The sequence below is a fragment of the Oncorhynchus kisutch genome, unplaced genomic scaffold (assembly GCF_002021735.2).
Source record: "Oncorhynchus kisutch isolate 150728-3 unplaced genomic scaffold, Okis_V2 scaffold1686, whole genome shotgun sequence".
In the NCBI taxonomy this organism is placed as follows: Eukaryota; Metazoa; Chordata; class Actinopteri; order Salmoniformes; family Salmonidae; genus Oncorhynchus; species Oncorhynchus kisutch.
Genome location: NW_022263631.1, coordinates 1 through 20,431, shown reverse-complemented (window position 1 = coordinate 20,431; position 20,431 = coordinate 1). Strand labels below are relative to the sequence as shown.

Genomic DNA, 20,431 nt, shown 5'->3' with positions numbered 1-20,431 from the left:
TTAGTCTCTCCCAAGCATTATCATAACCCCAGGGATATGGAACTGAATGCATTAGTCTCTCCCAAGCATTATCATAACCCCAGGGATATGGAACTGAATGCATTAGTCTCTCCCAAGCATTATCATAACCCCAGGGATATGGAACTGAATGCATTAGTCTCTCCCAAGCATTATCATAACCCCAGGGATATGGAACTGAATGCATTAGTCTCTCCCAAGCATTATCATAACCCCAGGGATATGGAACTGAATGCATTAGTCTCTCCCAAGCATTATCATAACCCCAGGGATATGGAACTGAATGCATTAGTCTCTCCCAAGCATTATCATAACCCCAGGGATATGGAACTGCATGCATTAGTCTCTCCCAAGCATTATCATAACCCCAGGGATATGGAACTGAATGCATTAGTCTCTCCCAAGCATTATCATAACCCCAGGGATATGGAACTGAATGCATTAGTCTCTCCCAAGCATTATCATAACCCCAGGGATATGGAACTGAATGCATTAGTCTCTCCCAAGCATTATCATAACCTCAGGGATATGGAACTGAATGCATTAGTCTCTCCCAAGCATTATCATAACCCCAGGGATATGGAACTGAATGCATTAGTCTCTCCCAAGCATTATCATAACCCCAGGGATATGGAACTGAATGCATTAGTCTCTCCCAAGCATTATCATAACCCCAGGGATATGGAACTGAATGCATTAGTCTCTCCCAAGCATTATCATAACCCCAGGGATATGGAACTGAATGCATTAGTCTCTCCCAAGCATTATCATAACCCCAGGGATATGGAACTGAATGCATTAGTCTCTCCCAAGCATTATCATAACCTCAGGGATATGGAACTGAATGCATTAGTCTCTCCCAAGCATTATCATAACCCCAGGGATATGGAACTGAATGCATTAGTCTCTCCCAAGCATTATCATAACCCCAGGGATATGGAACTGAATGCATTAGTCTCTCCCAAGCATTATCATAACCCCAGGGATATGGAACTGAATGCATTAGTCTCTCCCAAGCATTATCATAACCCCAGGGATATGGAACTGAATGCATTAGTCTCTCCCAAGCATTATCATAACCCCAGGGATATGGAACTGAATGCATTAGTCTCTCCCAAGCATTATCATAACCCCAGGGATATGGAACTGAATGCATTAGTCTCTCCCAAGCATTATCATAACCTCAGGGATATGGAACTGAATGCATTAGTCTCTCCCAAGCATTATCAGAACTGATAATCGCAACTATGAACCCATGTTTAATATAAATAAACCTATTTATTAGAATTATATAGGGTTCCATTTAGAACTCATTATATAGGGTTCCATTTAGAACTCATTATATAGGGTTCCATTTAGAACTCAATATATAGGGTTCCATTTAGAACTCATTATATAGGGTTCCATTTAGAACTCATTATATAGGGTTCCATTTAGAACTCATTATATAGGGTTCCATTTAGAACTCATTATATAGGGTTCCATTTAGAACTCATTATATAGGGTTCCATTTAGAACTCATTATATAGAGTTCCATTTAGAACTCATTATATAGGGTTCCATTTAGAACTCATTATATAGGGTTCCATTTAGAACTCATTATATAGGGTTCCATTTAGAACTCATTATATAGGGTTCCATTTAGAACTCATTATATAGGGTTCCATTTAGAACTCATTATATAGGGTTCCATTTAGAACTCATTATATAGGGTTCCATTTAGAACTCATTATATAGGGTTCCATTTAGAACTCATTATATAGGGTTCCATTTAGAACTCATTATATAGGGTTCCATTTAGAACTCATTATATAGGGTTCCATTTAGAACTCATTATATAGGGTTCCATTTAGAACTCATTATATAGGGTTCCATTTAGAACTCATTATATAGGGTTCCATTTAGAACTCATTATATAGGGTTCCATTTAGAACTCATTATATAGAGTTCCATTTAGAATTCATTATATAGGGTTCCATTTAGAACTCATTATATAGGGTTCCATTTAGAACTCATTATATAGGGTTCCATTTAGAACTCATTATATAGGGTTCCATTTAGAACTCATTATATAGGGTTCCATTTAGAACTCATTATATAGAGTTCCATTTAGAATGCATTATATAGGGTTCCATTTAGAATGCATTATATAGGGTTCCAATTAGAACTCATTATATAGGGTTCCATTTAGAACTCATTATATAGGGTTCCATTTAGAACTCATTATATAGGGTTCCATTTAGAACTCATTATATAGGGTTCCATTTAGAACTCATTATATAGGGTTCCATTTAGAACTCATTATATAGGGTTCCATTTAGAACTCATTATATAGGGTTCCATTTAGAACTCATTATATAGGGTTCCATTTAGAACTCATTATATAGGGTTCCATTTAGAACTCATTATATAGGGTTCCATTTAGAACTCATTATATAGGGTTCCATTTAGAACTCATTATATAGGGTTCCATTTAGAACTCATTATATAGGGTTCCATTTAGAACTCATTATATAGGGTTCCATTTAGAACTCATTATATAGGGTTCCATTTAGAACTCATTATATAGGGTTCCATTTAGAACTCATTATATAGGGTTCCATTTAGAACTCATTATATAGGGTTCCATTTAGAACTCATTATATAGGGTTCCATTTAGAACTCATTATATAGGGTTCCATTTAGAACTCATTATATAGGGTTCCATTTAGAACTCATTATATAGAGTTCCATTTAGAATTCATTATATAGGGTTCCATTTAGAACTCATTATATAGGGTTCCATTTAGAACTCATTATATAGGGTTCCATTTAGAACTCATTATATAGGGTTCCATTTAGAACTCATTATATAGGGTTCCATTTAGAACTCATTATATAGAGTTCCATTTAGAATGCATTATATAGGGTTCCATTTAGAATGCATTATATAGGGTTCCAATTAGAACTCATTATATAGGGTTCCATTTAGAACTCATTATATAGGGTTCCATTTAGAACTCATTATATAGGGTTCCATTTAGAACTCATTATATAGAGTTCCATTTAGAACTCATTATATAGGGTCCATTTAGAACTCATTATAGGGTTCATTTAGAACTCATTATATAGGGTTCCATTTAGAACTCATTATATAGGGTTCCATTTAGAACTCATTATATAGGGTTCCATTTAGAACTCATTATATAGGGTTCCATTTAGAACTCATTATATAGGGTTCCATTTAGAACTCATTATATAGGGGTTCCATTTAGAACTCATTATATAGGGTTCCATTAGAACTCATTATATAGGGTTCCATTTAGAACTCATTATATAGGGTTCCATTTAGAACTCATTATATAGGGTTCCATTTAGAACTCATTATATAGGGTTCCATTTAGAACTCATTATATAGGGTTCCATTTAGAACTCATTATATAGGGTTCCATTTAGAACTCATTATATAGGGTTCCATTTAGAACTCATTATATAGGGTTCCATTTAGAACTCATTATATAGGGTTCCATTTAGAACTCATTATATAGGGTTCCATTTAGAACTCATTATATAGGGTTCCATTTAGAACTCATTATATAGGGTTCCATTTAGAACTCATTATATAGGGTTCCATTTAGAACTCATTATATAGGGTTCCATTTAGAACTCATTATATAGGGTTCCATTTAGAACTCATTATATAGGGTTCCATTTAGAACTCATTATATAGGGTTCCATTTAGAACTCATTATATAGGGTTCCATTTAGAACTCATTATATAGGGTTCCATTTAGAACTCATTATATAGGGTTCCATTTAGAACTCATTATATAGGGTTCCATTTAGAACTCATTATATAGGTTCCATTTAGAACTCATTATATAGGGTTCCATTTAGAACTCATTATATAGGGTTCCATTTAGAACTCATTATATAGGGTTCCATTTAGAACTCATTATATAGGGTTCCATTTAGAACTCATTATATAGGGTTCCATTTAGAACTCATTATATAGGGTTCCATTTAGAACTCATTATATAGGGTTCCATTTAGAACTCATTATATAGGGTTCCATTTAGAACTCATTATATAGGGTTCCATTTAGAACTCATTATATAGGGTTCCATTTAGAACTCATTATATAGGGTTCCATTTAGAACTCATTATATAGGGTTCCATTTAGAACTCATTATATAGGGTTCCATTTAGAACTCATTATATAGGGTTCCATTTAGAACTCATTATATAGGGTTCCATTTAGAACTCATTATATAGGGTTCCATTTAGAACTCATTATATAGGGTTCCATTTAGAACTCATTATATAGGGTTCCATTTAGAACTCATTATATAGGGTTCCATTTAGAACTCATTATATAGGGTTCCATTTAGAACTCATTATATAGGGTTCCATTTAGAACTCATCCATTTAGAACTCATTATATAGGGTTCCATTTAGAACTCATTATATAGAGTTCCATTTAGAATTCATTATATAGGGTTCCATTTAGAACTCATTATATAGGGTTCCATTTAGAACTCATTATATAGGGTTCCATTTAGAACTCATTATATAGGGTTCCATTTAGAACTCATTATATAGGGTTCCATTTAGAACTCATTATATAGAGTTCCATTTAGAATGCATTATATAGGGTTCCATTTAGAATGCATTATATAGGGTTCCAATTAGAACTCATTATATAGAGTTCCATTTAGAATGCATTATATAGGGTGCCATTTAGAACACAATATTAAGGGTTCCATTTAGAACACACTTTATTGTTTTATTTAATACTAGTCAATTCAAGATTACCTCTCTTCATCTTTTCCCCACGGAAATAATAGAATTTCAAAGTGATGGTACACTTTGAATAGAGACTGGTGTTGCTCAATCATTTTATAATTCAATCACACCTGTTCCAACAATTTCTAGTGAAGTTGATCATTCTTCATTGGAAATTATTAGGGTTCAGGTCATTTAACACCATTACAATGTTTTCACTCTCTTTTCTTTAGAAACATCTTAACCACACTTTCAAAAGCACTTCCATCCTTCTGCATACCCAGTCTAAAACTGAATTGAAAAAACCATTGAAAATGTAACCCCTTTTCTTCTGGAAAAGTAATGTACATGTCGTTAACATTCACAATGTTAAATCATCAAACCAATAGTATTACATACTAAAAATCCTTCATTTTTCCCGAGCCAGAAACTCCTGCACGGAACGCCCAATCCCTCCCTGCTCGGCCATCTGTATCCTACCCTTAGAAACTGAAAACACCCATACACTACAATTTGCTCTTCTTCCAACCACCTTCACCACGTTCTGCAATCCTTCATATATGTTTATTCTCCGTATTTTGACACCAATAACAACTTCTCCACGCATTTTATCACCATTGAAACCGCCATTTTAATGCAAAACGACTCCAAGTGGGGCTATTTGCAAATTACATCGGTACCTTACTAGAATTTAGGTAAAACGTGATCTAGTACGTATTTTATCACATATAAACTGTACTCTCTATGAACCACTTTTTGATCAATCAGAGACTATACAAAACTACATTCGTACTAACCTTAGAACGATCAGCCACTGTTCTTTTGAAAAGGGTGCTACCGCATTCCAGTGTCATCTTACACTAATTTTCCCCCACACTAGTTAGCCCTGATCTACAACTTCTTACGCTTCCCCCCTCGTAATGCATTTCTGATGATAGAATGTTAATTAACATTAAAACGCTGGTAAATTAAGCTTTTCGTTATTTTTTATTTTATTTTTTATTTCACCTTTATTTAACCAGGTAGGCTAGTTGAGAACACCTTTATTTAACCAGGTAGGCAAGTTGAGAACACCTTTATTTAACCAGGTAGGCTAGTTGAGAACACCTTTATTTAACCAGGTAGGCAAGTTGAGAACAAGTTCTCATTTACAATTGCGACCTGGCCAAGATAAAGCAAAGCAGTTCGACAGATACAACGACAGAGTTACACATGGAGTAAAACAAACATACAGTCAATAATACAGTAGAAACAAGTCTATATACAATGTGAGCAAATGAGGTGAGAAGGGAGGTAAAGGCAAAAAAGGCCATGGTGGCAAAGTAAATACAATATAGCAAGTAAAACACTGGAATGGTAGTTTTGCAATGGAAGAACGTGCAAAGTAGAAATAAAAATAATGGGGTGCAAAGGAGCAAAATAAATAAATTAATTAAAATTAAATACAGTTGGGAAAGAGGTAGTTGTTTGGGCTAAATTATAGGTGGGCTATGTACAGGTGCAGTAATCTGTGAGCTGCTCTGACAGTTGGTGCTTAAAGCTAGTGAGGGAGATAAGTGTTTTGGGGTTTTGGTGATAAAACGGATTGCACTGTGATAGACTGCATCCAATTTGTTGAGTAGGGTATTGGAGGCTATTTTGTAAATGACATCGCCAAAGTCGAGGACTGGTAGGATGGTCAGTTTTACAAGGGTATGTTTGGCAGCATGAGTGAAGGATGCTTTGTTGCGAAATAGGAAGCCAATTCTAGATTTAACTTTGGATTGGTGATGTTTGATGTGGGTCTGGAAGGAGAGTTTACAGTCTAACCAGACACCTAAGTATTTGTAGTTGTCCACGTATTCTAAGTCAGAGCTGTCCAGAGTAGTGATGTTGGACAGGCTGGTAGGTGCAGGTAGCGATCGGTTGAAGAGCATGCATTTAGTTTTACTTGTATTTAAGAGCAATTGGAGGCCACGGAAGGAGAGTTGTATGGCATTGAAGCTTGCCTGGAGGGTTGTTAACACAGTGTCCAAAGAAGGGCCGGAAGTATACAGAATGGTGTCGTCTGCGTAGAGGTGGATCAGGGACTCACCAGCAGCAAGAGCGACCTCATTGATGTATACAGAGAAGAGAGTCGGTCCAAGAATTGAACCCTGTGGCACCCCCATAGAGACTGCCAGAGTTATAGTTTCATGTGATTGTTCCAATTCATTCCTGTTTACCGGGCAATGTTACCCTACATTATCTGGTTTGCTCCTTCATATTCAAATTGAATTGGCAGAATTAACGTTCACGTCTTTCAGCGTCTCTATGGCTTTATTACATTTCGCTATCTCTATATTCCAGTAAGAAACAGTCCGTTTGTTTCCATGTCACTTATTTATTTCCCCTAAACACTCCCATCGCATTATACACTTTATTTACTATTTCCCAAGGCAGATCTACCCTACTTTCTCAAATAATAGTTTATTAGTCACATCACTTAATACCCCTAGTAAAACCTATTCTATAATGTCTACAACTGTATTACTGAATTCTACAGAAGCCTTAATGTCTCATTCTAGTACAGCACCTCAAATATCACTGTGTTTTTATCTTTGCTTATACTATTACTTTAACTTTGTTCAGTGTATTAAATCCTATTTCATATAATTTTCCTTCTAATTCAGCTTATTTATAATGTAATGCACTTTCTTATCTCTTTATTTATCTGCTATTTTCTCTCTTAGCCTATTTTACTGTTTAATTCCTGAGGCTATTTTTAAATTGCAGCCTCCTATTTCGTTTACGGGGCTCGTGATATTTTTAATATGTATTCTAGACTTCTATTTCTTTCTACTTCGCATCCGTTATACACTACCCATGCCTTGTTTAATACCTCTTTTTGACACCTATTGTATTTTGACAACTCATTATCCAGTCAATGTTTTATCCTTATGTATAACTTATCTTGCCCAATATTTATCGATGTCGTTCCTCTTCCCAGTGAGTGTTAACTGCGCTCTCTTTCTCAAATTACACTGTTAACTGTTAGAGAGGCCTGCGCATTCCCAGTTGGTCACAGACACACAGCCTGTTCTTCGTCTTCTTTCTAATCTGCTCATTCATCACAAAGAATTGTCATTCATTCGTTTATTTTCATTCATTCAATTTCTTTATTCACATTCGTTTCACATACACCCTTCGTTTTTACCTAAAAACGACCTATAGTTTCTTACCTAACTTAATTCTCTTCCTCTACATAAACTGGTATTATCCTATAGGATTTTTCACGCATACCCTTCGTGTTTTTACCTAAAAACGACCTATAATTTCTTTATTGACTTAATTCACTTCCTCTACATAAGTTTAGATTATAGGATTTCTTTTTGCAGTTGAACGTCGCACAATCAGGCTGGCGTTCTTCCTGTGTTCTAAATATCCGTCCGTTTCAGACCTCTTTCATAGAGCGGTAGCCACGAATATTTCCCTATCTACTTATCAATAAAGTAGCCTACCCATACAGACCTTCAGCTAAATATTTCGAGGCAGGATTACTTATCAATAAAGTAGCCTACCCATGCAGTCCTTCTGGTAAATATTTCGAGGCGGTATCGCAGGATTACTTATCAATAAAGTAGCCTACCCATACAGACCTTCAGCTAAATATTTCGAGGCAGGATTACTTATCAATAAAGTAGCCTACCCATGCAGTCCTTCTGGTAAATATTTCGAGGCGGTATCGCAGGATTACTTATCAATAAAGTAGCCTACCCATGCAGTCCTTCTGGTAAATATTTCGAGGCGGTATCGCAGGATTACTTATCAATAAAGTAGCCTACCCATGCAGTCCTTCAGCTAAATATTTCGAGGCGGTATCGCAGGATTACTTATCAATAAAGTAGCCTACCCATGCAGTCCTTCAGCAAAATATTTCGAGGCGGTATCGCAGGATTACTTATCAATAAAGTAGCCTACCCATACAGTCCTTCAGCTAAATATTTCGAGGCGGTATCGCAGGATTACTTATCAATAAAGTAGCCTACCCATGCAGTCCTTCAGCTAAATATTTCGAGGCGGTATCGCAGGATTACTTATCAATAAAGTAGCCTACCCATGCAGTCCTTCAGCTAAATATTTCGAGGCGGTATCGCAGGATTACTTATCAATAAAGTAGCCTACCCATGCAGTCCTTCAGCTAAATATTTCGAGGCGGTATCGCAGGATTACTTATCAATAAAGTGACCTACCCATGCAGTCCTTCAGCTAAATATTTCGAGGCGGTATCGCAGGATTACTTATCAATAAAGTAGCCTACCCATGCAGTCCTTCAGCTAAATATTTCGAGGCGGTATCGCAGGATTACTTATCAATAAAGTGACCTACCCATGCAGTCCTTCAGCTAAATATTTCGAGGCGGTATCGCAGGATTACTTATCAATAAAGTAGCCTACCCATGCAGTCCTTCAGCTAAATATTTCGAGGCGGTATCGCAGGATTACTTATCAATAAAGTAGCCTACCCATGCAGTCCTTCAGCTAAATATTTCGAGGCGGTATCGCAGGATTACTTATCAATAAAGTAGCCTACCCATGCAGTCCTTCAGCTAAATATTTCGAGGCGGTATCGCAGGATTACTTATCAATAAAGTAGCCTACCCATGCAGTCCTTCAGCTAAATATTTCGAGGCGGTATCGCAGGATTACTTATCAATAAAGTAGCCTACCCATGCAGTCCTTCAGCTAAATATTTCGAGGCGGTATCGCAGGATTACTTATCAATAAAGTAGCCTACCCATGCAGTCCTTCAGCTAAATATTTCGAGGCGGTATCGCAGGATTACTTATCAATAAAGTAGCCTACCCATGCAGTCCTTCAGCTAAATATTTCGAGGCGGTATCGCAGGATTACTTATCAATAAAGTAGCCTACCCATGCAGTCCTTCAGCTAAATATTTCGAGGCGGTATCGCAGGATTACTTATCAATAAAGTAGCCTACCCATGCAGTCCTTCAGCTAAATATTTCGAGGCGGTATCGCAGGATTACTTATCAATAAAGTAGCCTACCCATGCAGTCCTTCAGCTAAATATTTCGCGGCGGTATCGCAGGATTACTTATCAATAAAGTGACCTACCCATTCAGACCCTCTGGTAAATATTTTGAAGCGGTATCGTAGGATTTCTATAATTACTTATTCTATTCAGACCTTATAAACAGGTAACAGGTAACTGCAGCCCTGCGCCCAACATGCCGAATAACACACCCGACACCAGCGAAGTTCACAGCCCCCGCCTACTCACTCACTAAACATGCACATTCATTATACAATTCCCAAGCTTACACACATGCATGCAAATTCATTGAATTTCAAAAAGTTATTTCGTTTCTATAGTTTTTAGGAAATTTGAGAGAGAGAGACCTACTTGACGCTCCTCTTGCTGAGGCAGGATCTCTGAAGCGATCTACGCAAACATTTCACTGTTTTCTTACCTTAGCTGGGTGGCCACCCTTGTTTGCCCAGATCGTCCAAAGATCCCGCTGCCAGCCAAGAACGTTTTTTAGTCCCTAATTCTCCTGGCAACGCTCGCCAAGTCTGTAGTGGCAAATCGGTTCAAATATGACACACCCAGGAACTTTGTGAAAATCAATGTAGACTTTTAATACAACAGTATCTTAAGCCGGAGCGGTCCGCGGAACACACACACTTTTTCAGAGCCCTCGCTCTGACTTTTTATACACACAATCCATGAGTCCATCCTACTTCATGCATCCTGCTTGTTCAGCCCAGTAACGCCCACATCTGCTTTCGGCCAGATTATAATGATTACAAGACCCTTCCTTTGACCTAAAGATAATATACATCCCCCTTTCCTGTGGCCTGTGTTCAGACCCTGTAATTAACTCCATGTGTCCCTTTTGGTGTCTTTCATCTCCTTTAGCTTTAGGGTGCCTAGCTGTTCTGGTCGCCTTCTCTTCATATGGTTGTATAAGATCAAACAGACTTGTGTCTCCCCTGTGATGTAACTGATATCTGTAATCCATCAGTTGGTCATTTGGCTGACCCCCTCCTTAGACAACCTCTGACCTTTGTATGTCCAGCTGCCCTAGGCGTCTATGTGTTGCCCTCTCCCATGGCCCCACTCTGGCTTCCTGTCCTATACAATAGACAATGTACCTTACCAGAATGGCAAATGCATCAATCTTTTATATAGCACAGTATATTTATCCATATATGTACCTAATTTCTCCCACACTATAGACTACACCAGCATGACTAGTATCTATGTGGACCCTACTACAGTTTAACCAGCTCAACTATAGACTACACCAGCATGACTAGTATCTATGTGGACCCTACTACAGTTTAACCAGCTCAGCTATAGACTACACCAGCATGACTAGTATCTATGTGGACCCTACTACAGTTTAACCAGCTCAGCTATAGACTACACCAGCATGACTAGTATCTATGTGGACCCTACTACAGTTTAACCAGCTCAGCTATAGACTACACCAGCATGACTAGTATCTATGTGGACCCTACTACAGTTTAACAAGCTCAGCTATAGACTACACCAGCATGACTAGTATCTATGTGGACCCTACTACAGTTTAACCAGCTCAGCAGTATAATTATAATCATAGAGATAAAATCCAGGATAGAGGGGCTGAGTGAATGTGGTCTGGACTCTGTGGAGGAGGGTCATTGTGTCAGAGACACTGTAGAAGGACAGAGTACCTGCCTTGTGATCCAGGTACACTCCTACTCTGGAGGACTGAGGGCCTGATACTTTAGTCTCAACATTATTGTGTCTGAAACAATAATCACCTCTATAGTAATGTAAACTCCAGGACTTGTTATTGAATCCAAATCTACTATCTGTCCCTGTTCTGCTGATGTCTTTATATGAGACTGCTGTATAAACAACAACACCAGTCCTCTCCACCTCCCAGTAACAGCGTCCAGACAGACCCTCTCTACCCAGAACCTGACACCAGTTGGTGAATCTGTCTGGATGGTCAGGATATGGTTGGACTTGGTCTGTACGTGTCACTTTTCTGTTCCCTTCAGACAGAGAGAGGAGTGTGTATGCTGTGTTTGGGTCCAGTGTGAGCTGACAGGAATCTGAGAGAAGAGCAGAGACCAATGAGGGGAGTCAGAACAATAAGTTAAGTCAGATACTGTATCTACCCAGTCTTTGATTAGATCTACTATTGCTATATATTTCAAGAGGGATTTTTAGGAGTGTCAGTAAAAAGAGACTGTTAGTTACTTCACAATAAAGAGACTCACATTGTAACAACTGTTCTCTGGTCTTGGGCTCTGGAGGCAGTACAACATCCACTATATTCACTACAGACACACAAACACATTGACAGAGAGAGGGAATGTTATCATCAGACCATATTCCACATGTATATGACTAGTAGGGAACTTTCAATGGTCTAAAGTTGATGTTCTTATTGTTTTCAACACACCTGTAGTGGAGATCTTGGTCCATTCTCCTTTAAGGAAGTCTTCTAGTTTCTCTCTCAGTTCAGACACAGTCTTACTCACATCTCCAAAGTACTGAAGAGGACGGACAACGATGCTGGGTAAGTCTGAAGATACACTGATACTGGAGAGAGACTGATAACTCTGGAGAGAGAGAGAGAGAGAGACAGAGACTGATAACTCTGGAGAGAGAGAGAGAGAGAGAGAGAGAGAGAGAGGGACGGACAGAGAGAGAGGGACGGACAGAGAGAGAGGGAAAGACAGAGAGAGAGGGAAAGACAGAGAGAGAGGGAAAGACAGAGAGAGAGGGATGGACAAAGAGATAGGGACGGAGAGAGAGAGAGGGAAAGACAGAGAGAGGGATGGACAAAGAGAGAGGGACGCACAGAGAGAGAGAGGGACGGACAGAGAGAGAGAGGGACGGAGAGAGAGAGAGAGGGACGGAAAGAGAGAGAGGGACGGACAGAGAGAGAGAGGGATGGAGAGAGAGAGAGGGACGGACAGAGAGAGAGAGGGACGGAGAGAGAGAGAGAGGGACGGACAGAGAGAGAGAGGGATGGAGAGAGAGAGAGAGGGACGGAGAGAGAGAGAGAGGGACGGACAGAGAGAGAGAGGGACGGAGAGAGAGAGAGACGGACAGAGAGAGAGAGGGACGGACAGAGAGAGGGACAGACAGAGAGAGAGGGAAAGACAGACAGAGAGGGAAAGACAGAGAGAGAGGGATGTACAAAGAGATAGGGACGGACAGAGAGAGAGAGAGGGACGGACAGAGAGAGAGAGAGGGACGGACAGAGACAGAGAGGGACGGACAGACAGAGAGGGACGGACAGAGAGAGAGAGGGACGGAGAGAGAGAGAGAGGGACGGACAGAGAGAGAGGGACGGACAGAGAGAGAGAGGGACGGACAGAGACAGAGAGAGAGAGAGAGAGAGAGAGAGAGAGAGAGGGAAGAACAGAGAGAGAGAGAGGGACGGACAGAGACAGGGACAGACAGAGACAGAGAGAGGGAAGGACAGAGAGAGAGAGAGAGAGAGAGAGAGAGAGAGAGAGAGAGAGAGAGAGAGAGAGGGACGGACAGAGAGAGAGAGGGAGGGAGGGACGGACAGAGAGAGAGAGGGATGGACAGAGAGAGAGAGGGACGGACAGAGAGGGAGGGACAGACAGAGAGGGACGGACAGAGAGAGAGAGGGACGGACAGAGAGAGAGAGAGGGACGGACAGAGAGGGAGGGACAGAGAGACAGACAGGACAACATAATGATTGAGATGAATAGTTTCACATGAAGTTAATTTCATATCACATGTAACAAGACAGTTTAGTTACCTGGAGGAAATGGATGTGATCCTCTGTGTGTGAGAGCTGCTCCAGCTCAGTGCTTCTCTTCCTCAGCTCAGCTATCTCCTGCTTCAGTTGCTCCAGGAGTCCTTCAGCTTGACTCACTTGAGCCTTCTCTTGGGCTCTGATCAGCTCCTTCACCTCAGAGCTCCTTCTCTCAATGGAGCGGATCAGCTCAGTAAAGATCTGATCACTGTCCTCCACTGCTGACTGTGCAGAGCGCTGGAGAGAGAGACAGAGAGAGAGAGAGAGAGAGAGACAGAGAGACAGAGAGAGAGAAAGAGAGAGAGAGAGAGAGAGAGAGAAGTAAGGGGAAGTAAGAGAGGGGAATTAAGGAAAGCTTTGACTATGTACAGACTCAGTGAGCATAGCCTTGCTATTGAGAAAGGCCGCCGTAGGTAGACATAAAACTTGTAAATCAAAAGACACAACATAACAGTATTGACAATGTTATGTGTTATGCATGACTGTATTCATAAATACTGAAATCTAAGACCATGACAATTCCCACTCTCTCTTCACCCGACTCTATGCTTTCAGGATGTGTTTCTGCTGGACTCTACAAAAATGGAGGCCCTAATTAGCTTCCTCATGCTTTTATCCAGTCTTCCCCTTTCGGCCACAGGTTCTGAGAGGTGTTCCCAAATCATGTCCATTTTTTTTTTGTTCGCCAATGCTCTATATCAACTGATAAGCATGTACATAACCTTAATCAACATTATTTCTTCTTGAAGTAATTCAACACTGAATGGGCTTCCACATCGAGCCTTCAACATGTGGTTTAGGTCCAACTAACCTAATATCTATCCTTATTCACATGATACATTATCAAATAAACCAAATAACCCCCAAACTCAACCCAGTATGTCTACAGTAGAATCTAGTCTCTCTCTCTCTTTTGTTTTGTTTCACGTGTGTGCTCTAGGGCAACAGTGTCTAGATGGAATTTGTATTTGTGGTCCTGGTGACTGGACCTTTTTTGGAACACCATTATTTTGGTCTTACTGAGATTTACTGTCAGGGCCCAGGTCTGACAGAATTTGTGCATAAGATCTAGGTGCTGCTGTAGGCCCTCCTTGGTTGGTGACAGAAGCACCAGATCATCAGCAAACAGCAGACATTTGACTTCGGATTCTAGCAGGGGGAGGCCGGGTGCTGCAGACTTTTCTAGTGCCCTCGCCAATTCGTTGATATATATGTTGAAGAGGGTGGGGCTTAAGCTGCATCCCTGTCTAACCCCACGACCTTGTGTGAAGAAATGTGTGTGTTTTTTGCCAATTTTAACCGCACACTTGTTGTTTGTGTACATGGATTTTATAATGTCGTATGTTTTACCCCCAACACCACTTTCCATCAGTTTGTATAGCAGACCCTCATGCCAGATTGAGTCGAAGGCTTTTTTGAAATCAACAAAGCATGAGAAGACTTTGCCTTTGTTTTGGTTTGTTTGATTGTCAATTAGGGTGTGCAGGGTGAATACGTGGTCTGTTGTACGGTAATTTGGTAAAAAGCCAATTTGACATTTGCTCAGTACATTGTTTTCATTGAGGAAATGTACGAGTCTGCTGTTAATAATAATGCAGAGGATTTTCCCAAGGTTACTGTTGACACATATTCCACTGTAGTTATTGGGGTCAAATTTGTCTCCACTTTTGTGGATTGGGGTGATCAGTCCTTGGTTCCAAATATTGGGGAAGATGCCAGAGCTAAGTATGATGTTAAAGAGTTTTAGTATAGCCAATTGGAATTTGTTGTCTGTATATTTGATCATTTCATTGAGGATACCATCAACACCACAGGCCTTTTTGGGTTGGAGGGTTTTTATTTTGTCCTGTAACTCTTTCAATGTAATTGGAGAATCCAGTGGGTTCTGGTAGTCTTTTATAGTTGATTCTAAGATCTGTATTTGATCATGTATATGTTTTTGCTCTTTATTCTTTGTTATAGAGCCAAAAAGATTGGAGAAGTGGTTTACCCATACATCTCCATTTTGGATAGATAATTCTTCGTGTTGTTGTTTGTTTAGTGTTTTCCAATTTTCCCAAGAAGTGGTTAGAGTCTATGGATTCTTCAATTGCATTGAGCTGATTTCTGACATGCTGTTCCTTCTTTTTCCGTAGTGTATTTCTGTATTGTTTTAGTGATTCACCATAGTGAAGGCGTAGACTCAGGTTTTCCGGGTCTCTATGTTTTTGGTTGGACAGGTTTCTCAATTTCTTTCTTAGATTTTTGCATTCTTCATCAAACCATTTGTCATTATTGTTAATTTTCTTCGGTTTTCTATTTGAGATTTTTAGATTTGATAGGGAAGCTGAGAGGTCAAATATACTGTTAAGATTTTCTACTGCCAAGTTTACACCTTCACTATTACAGTGGAACGTTTTACCCAGGAAATTGTCTAAGAGGGATTGAATTTGTTGTTGCCTAATTGTTTTTTGGTAGGTTTCCAAACTGCATTCCTTCCATCTATAGCATTTCTTAATGTTACTCAGTTCCTTTGGCTTTGATGCCTCATGATTGAGTATTGCTCTGTTTAAGTAGACTGTGATTTTGCTGTGGTCTGATAGGGGTGTCAGTGGGCTGACTGTGAACGCTCTGAGAGACTCTGGGTTGAGGTCAGTGATAAAGTAGTCTACAGTACTACTGCCAAGAGATGAGCTATAGGTGTACCTACCATAGGAGTCCCCTCGAAGCCTACCGTTGACTATCTACATACCCAGCGTGCGACAGAGCTGCAGGAGTTGTGACCCGTTTTTGTTGGTTATGTTGTCATAGTTGTGCCTAGGGGGGCATATGGGGGAGGGAATGCTGTCACCTCCAGGCAGGTGTTTGTCCCCCTGTGTGCTGAGGGTGTCAGGTTCTTGTCCTGTTCTGGCATTTAGGTCACCACAGACTAGTACATGTCCCTGGGCCTGGAAATGATTGATTTCCCCCTCCAGGATGGAGAAGCTGTCTTCATTAAAATATGGGGATTCTAGTGGGGGGATATAGGTAGCACACAGGAGGACATTTTTCTCTGTTAGGATAATTTCTTTTTGAATTTCTAGCCAAATGTAGAATGTTCCTGTTTTGATTAATTCTCTCTGTCTCTCTCTGTCTCTCTCTCTCTGTCTCTCTCTCTCTCTCTGTCTCTCTCTCTGTCTCTCTTTCTCTATCTATCTGTCTCTCTGTCTCTCTCTCTCTCTCTCTGTCTCTCTCTCTCTCTCTCTGTCTCTCTCTCCAGCGCTCTGCACAGTCAGCAGTGGAGGACAGTGATCAGATCTTTACTGAGCTGATCCGCTCCATTGAGAGAAGGAGCTCTGAGGTGAAGGAGCTGATCAGAGCCCAAGAGAAGGCTCAAGTGAGTCAAGCTGAAGGACTCCTGGAGCAACTGAAGCAGGAGATAGCTGAGCTGAGGAAGAGAAGCACTGAGCTGGAGCAGCTCTCACACACAGAGGATCACATCCATTTCCTCCAGGTAACTAAACTGTCTTGTTACATGTGATATGAAATGAACTTCATGTGAAACTATTCATCTCAATCATTATGTTGTCCTGTCTGTCTCTCTCTCTGTCCGTCCCTCTCTCTCTCTGTCCGTCCCTCTCTCTCTCTCTCTGTCCGTCCCTCTCTCTCTCTGTCCATCCCTCTCTCTCTCTGTCCGTCCCTCTCTCTCTCTGTCCATCCCTCTCTCTCTCTGTCTGTCCCTCTCTCTCAATTCAATTCAATTCAATTCAAGGGCTTTATTGGCATGGGAAACATGTGTTAACATTGCCAAAGCAAGTGAGGTAGACAACATACAAAGTGAATATATAAAGTGAAAAACAACAAAAATTAACAGTAAACATTACACATACAGAAGTTTCAAAACAGTAAAGACATTACAAATGTCATATTATATATATATACAGTGTTCTAGCAATGTACAAATGGCTAAAGGACACAAGATAAAATAAATAAGCATAAATATGGGTTGTATTTACAATGGTGTTTGTTCTTCACTGGTTGCCCTTTTCTCGTGGCAACAGGTCACAAATCTTGCTGCTGTGATGGCACACTGTGGAATTTCACCCAGTAGATATGGGAGTTTTTCAAAATTGGATTTGTTTTCGAATTCTTTGTGGATCTGTGTAATCTGAGGGAAATATGTCTCTCTAATATGGTCATACATTGGGCAGGAGGTTAGGAAGTGCAGCTCAGTTTCCACCTCATTTTGTGGGCAGTGAGCACATAGCCTGTCTTCTCTTGAGAGCCAAGTCTGCCTACGGCGGCCTTTCTCAATAGCAAGGCTATGCTCACTGAGTCTGTACATAGTCAAGGCTTTCCTTAATTTTGGGTCAGTCACAGTGGTCAGATATTCTGCCGCTGTGTACTCTCTGTGTAGGGCCAAATAGCATTCTAGTTTGCTCTGTTTTTTTGTTAATTCTTTCCAATGTGTTAAGTAGTTATCTTTTTGTTTTCTCATGATTTGGTTGGGTCTAATTGTGCTGCTGTCCTGGGGCTCTGTAGTGTGTGTTTGTGAACAGAGCCCCAGGACCAGCTTGCTTAGGGGACTCTTCTCCAGGTTCATCTCTCTGTAGGTGATGGCTTTGTTATGGAAGGTTTGTGAATCGCTTCCTTTTAGGTGGTTGTAGAATTTAACAGCTCTTTTCTGGATTTTGATAATTAGTGGGTATCGGCCTAATTCTGCTCTGCATGCATTATTTGGTGTTCTACGTTGTACACGGAGGATATTTTTGCAGAATTCTGCGTGCAGAGTCTCAATTTGGTGTTTGTCCCATTTTGTGAAGTCTTGGTTGGTGAGCGGACCCCAGACCTCACAACCATAAAGGGCAATGGGCTCTATGACTGATTCAAGTATTTTTAGCCAGATCCTAATTGGTATGTTGAAATTTATGTTTCTTTTGATGGCATAGAATGCCCTTCTTGCCTTGTCTCTCAGATCGTTCACAGCTTTGTGGAAGTTACCTGTGGTGCTGATGTTTAGGCCAAGGTATGTATAGTTTTTTGTGTGCTCTAGGGCAACAGTGTCTAGATGGAATTTGTATTTGTGGTCCTGGTGACTGGACATTTTATGGAACACCATTATTTTGGTCTTACTGAGATTTACTGTCAGGGCCCAGGTCTGACAGAATCTGTGCATAAGATCTAGGTGCTGCTGTAGGCCCTCCTTGGTTGGTGACAGAAGCACCAGATCATCAGCAAACAGCAGACATTTGACTTCGGATTCTAGCAGGGGGAGGCCGGGTGCTGCAGACTTTTCTAGTGCCCTCGCCAATTCGTTGATATATATGTTGAAGAGGGTGGGGCTTAAGCTGCATCCCTGTCTAACCCCACGACCCTGTGTGAAGAAATGTGTGTGTTTTTTGCCAATTTTAACCGCACACTTGTTGTTTGTGTACATGGATTTTATAATGTTGTATGTTTTACCCCCAACACCACTTTCCATCACTGTCCGTCCCTCTCTCTCTCTGTCCGTCCCTCTCTCTCTCTGTCCGTCCCTCTCTCTCTCTGTCCGTCCCTCTCTCTCTCTGTCCATCCCTCTCTCTCTCTCTCTCTCTCTCTGTCCGTCCGTTCCTCTCTCTCTCTCTCTCTGTCCGCCCCTCTCTCTCTGTCCGCCCCCTCTCTCTCTCTGTCCGTCCCTCTCTCTCTCTGTCCGTCCCTCTCTCTCTCTGTCCGTCCCTCTCTCTCTCTGTCCGTCCCTCTCTCTCTCTGTCCGTCCCTCCCTCCCTCCCTCTCTCTGGTCTGTTTCTCTCTCTGTCCGCCCCTCTCTCTCTCTGTCTGTCTCTCTCTCTCTCTGTCCGTCCCTCCTCTCTCTCTCTCTGTCCGCCCCTCTCTCTGTCCGTCCCTCTCTCGTCTCCTCTGTCCCCCGTCCCCTCTCTCTCTCTGTCCGTCCCTCTCTCTTCTGTCCGTCCCTCCCTCCCTCTCTCTGTCCGCCCCTCTCTCTCTCTGTCCGCCCCTCTCTCTCTCTGTCTGTCTCTCTCTTCTCTCCTGTCCCCTCTCTCTCTCTCTCTCTGTCCGTCCGTCCCCCTCTCTCTCTCTGTCCGTCCCTCTCTCTCTCTCTGTCCGTCCCTCCCTCCCTCTCTCTGTCTGTTCTCTCTCTGTCCGCCCCTCTCTCTCTCTGTCTGTCTCTCTCTCTCTCTGTCCGTCCCTCTCTCTCTCTCTCTGTCCCACCCCTCTCTCTCTGTCCGTTCCGTCCTCTCTCTCTGTCGTCCCTCTCTCTCCTCTCTGTCCGCCCCTCTCTCTCTCTGGTCCGCCCCTCTCTCTCCTCTGTCCGTCCCTCTCTCCTCTCTGTCCGTCCCTCTCTCTCTCTGTCCGTCCCTCTCTCTCTCTGTCCGTCCCTCTCTCTCTCTTCTGTCCGTCCTCTCTCTCTCTGTCCGTCCGTCCCTCTCTCTCTCTGTCCGTCTTCTCTCTCTCCTCCGTCCGTCCCTCTCTCTCTCTCTCTCTGTCCGTCCCTCTCTCTCTCTCTCTCTCTCCTCCTGTCCGTCCCCTCTCTCTCTCTGTCCGCCCTCTCTCTCTTGTCGTGCCGTCCTCTCTCTCTCTCTGTCCGTCCCTCTCTCTATCCCTCTCTCTCTCTCTCTGTCCCTCTCTCTCTCTCTCTGTCCGTCCCTCTCTCTCTGTCCGTCCCTCTCTCTCTGTCCGTCCCTCTCTCTCTGTCCGTCCCTCTCTCTCTCTGTCCGTCCTCTCTCTCTCTCTTCTCTGTCCGTCCCCTCTCTCTCTCTCTCTGTCCGTCCTCTCTCTCTCTCTCTCTGTCCGTCCTCTCTCTCTCTCTCTCTGTCTGCCCTCTCTCTCTCTCTCTGCCCTCTCTCTCTCTCTCTCTGTCCGTCCCTCTCTCTCTGTCAGTCCCTCTCTCTCTCTGTCCGTCCCTCTCTTCTCTCTCTCT

General features: G+C 41.6%; 1 protein-coding gene across 2 annotated transcripts in view; it reads left to right on the top strand.

Moving 5' to 3' along the window:
* LOC116367485 (E3 ubiquitin/ISG15 ligase TRIM25-like) overlaps positions 1-17,071 on the top strand; it is a 30,588-nt gene extending 13,517 nt beyond the window's left edge. The window contains exon 3 of one of the 2 annotated variants that reach the window (XR_004208355.1): positions 16,796-16,901. Coding sequence is in view for 1 of the 2 variants with exons in the window: in XM_031818884.1 (XP_031674744.1) it covers positions 16,796-17,056 (261 nt within the window). In the remaining variant the exon portion in view is untranslated. Of the gene's footprint in view, positions 1-16,795 lie in introns of both variants that reach the window. The other variant, XM_031818884.1, reaches the window with a different exon arrangement.
* Positions 17,072-20,431: the final 3,360 nt, after the last annotated feature.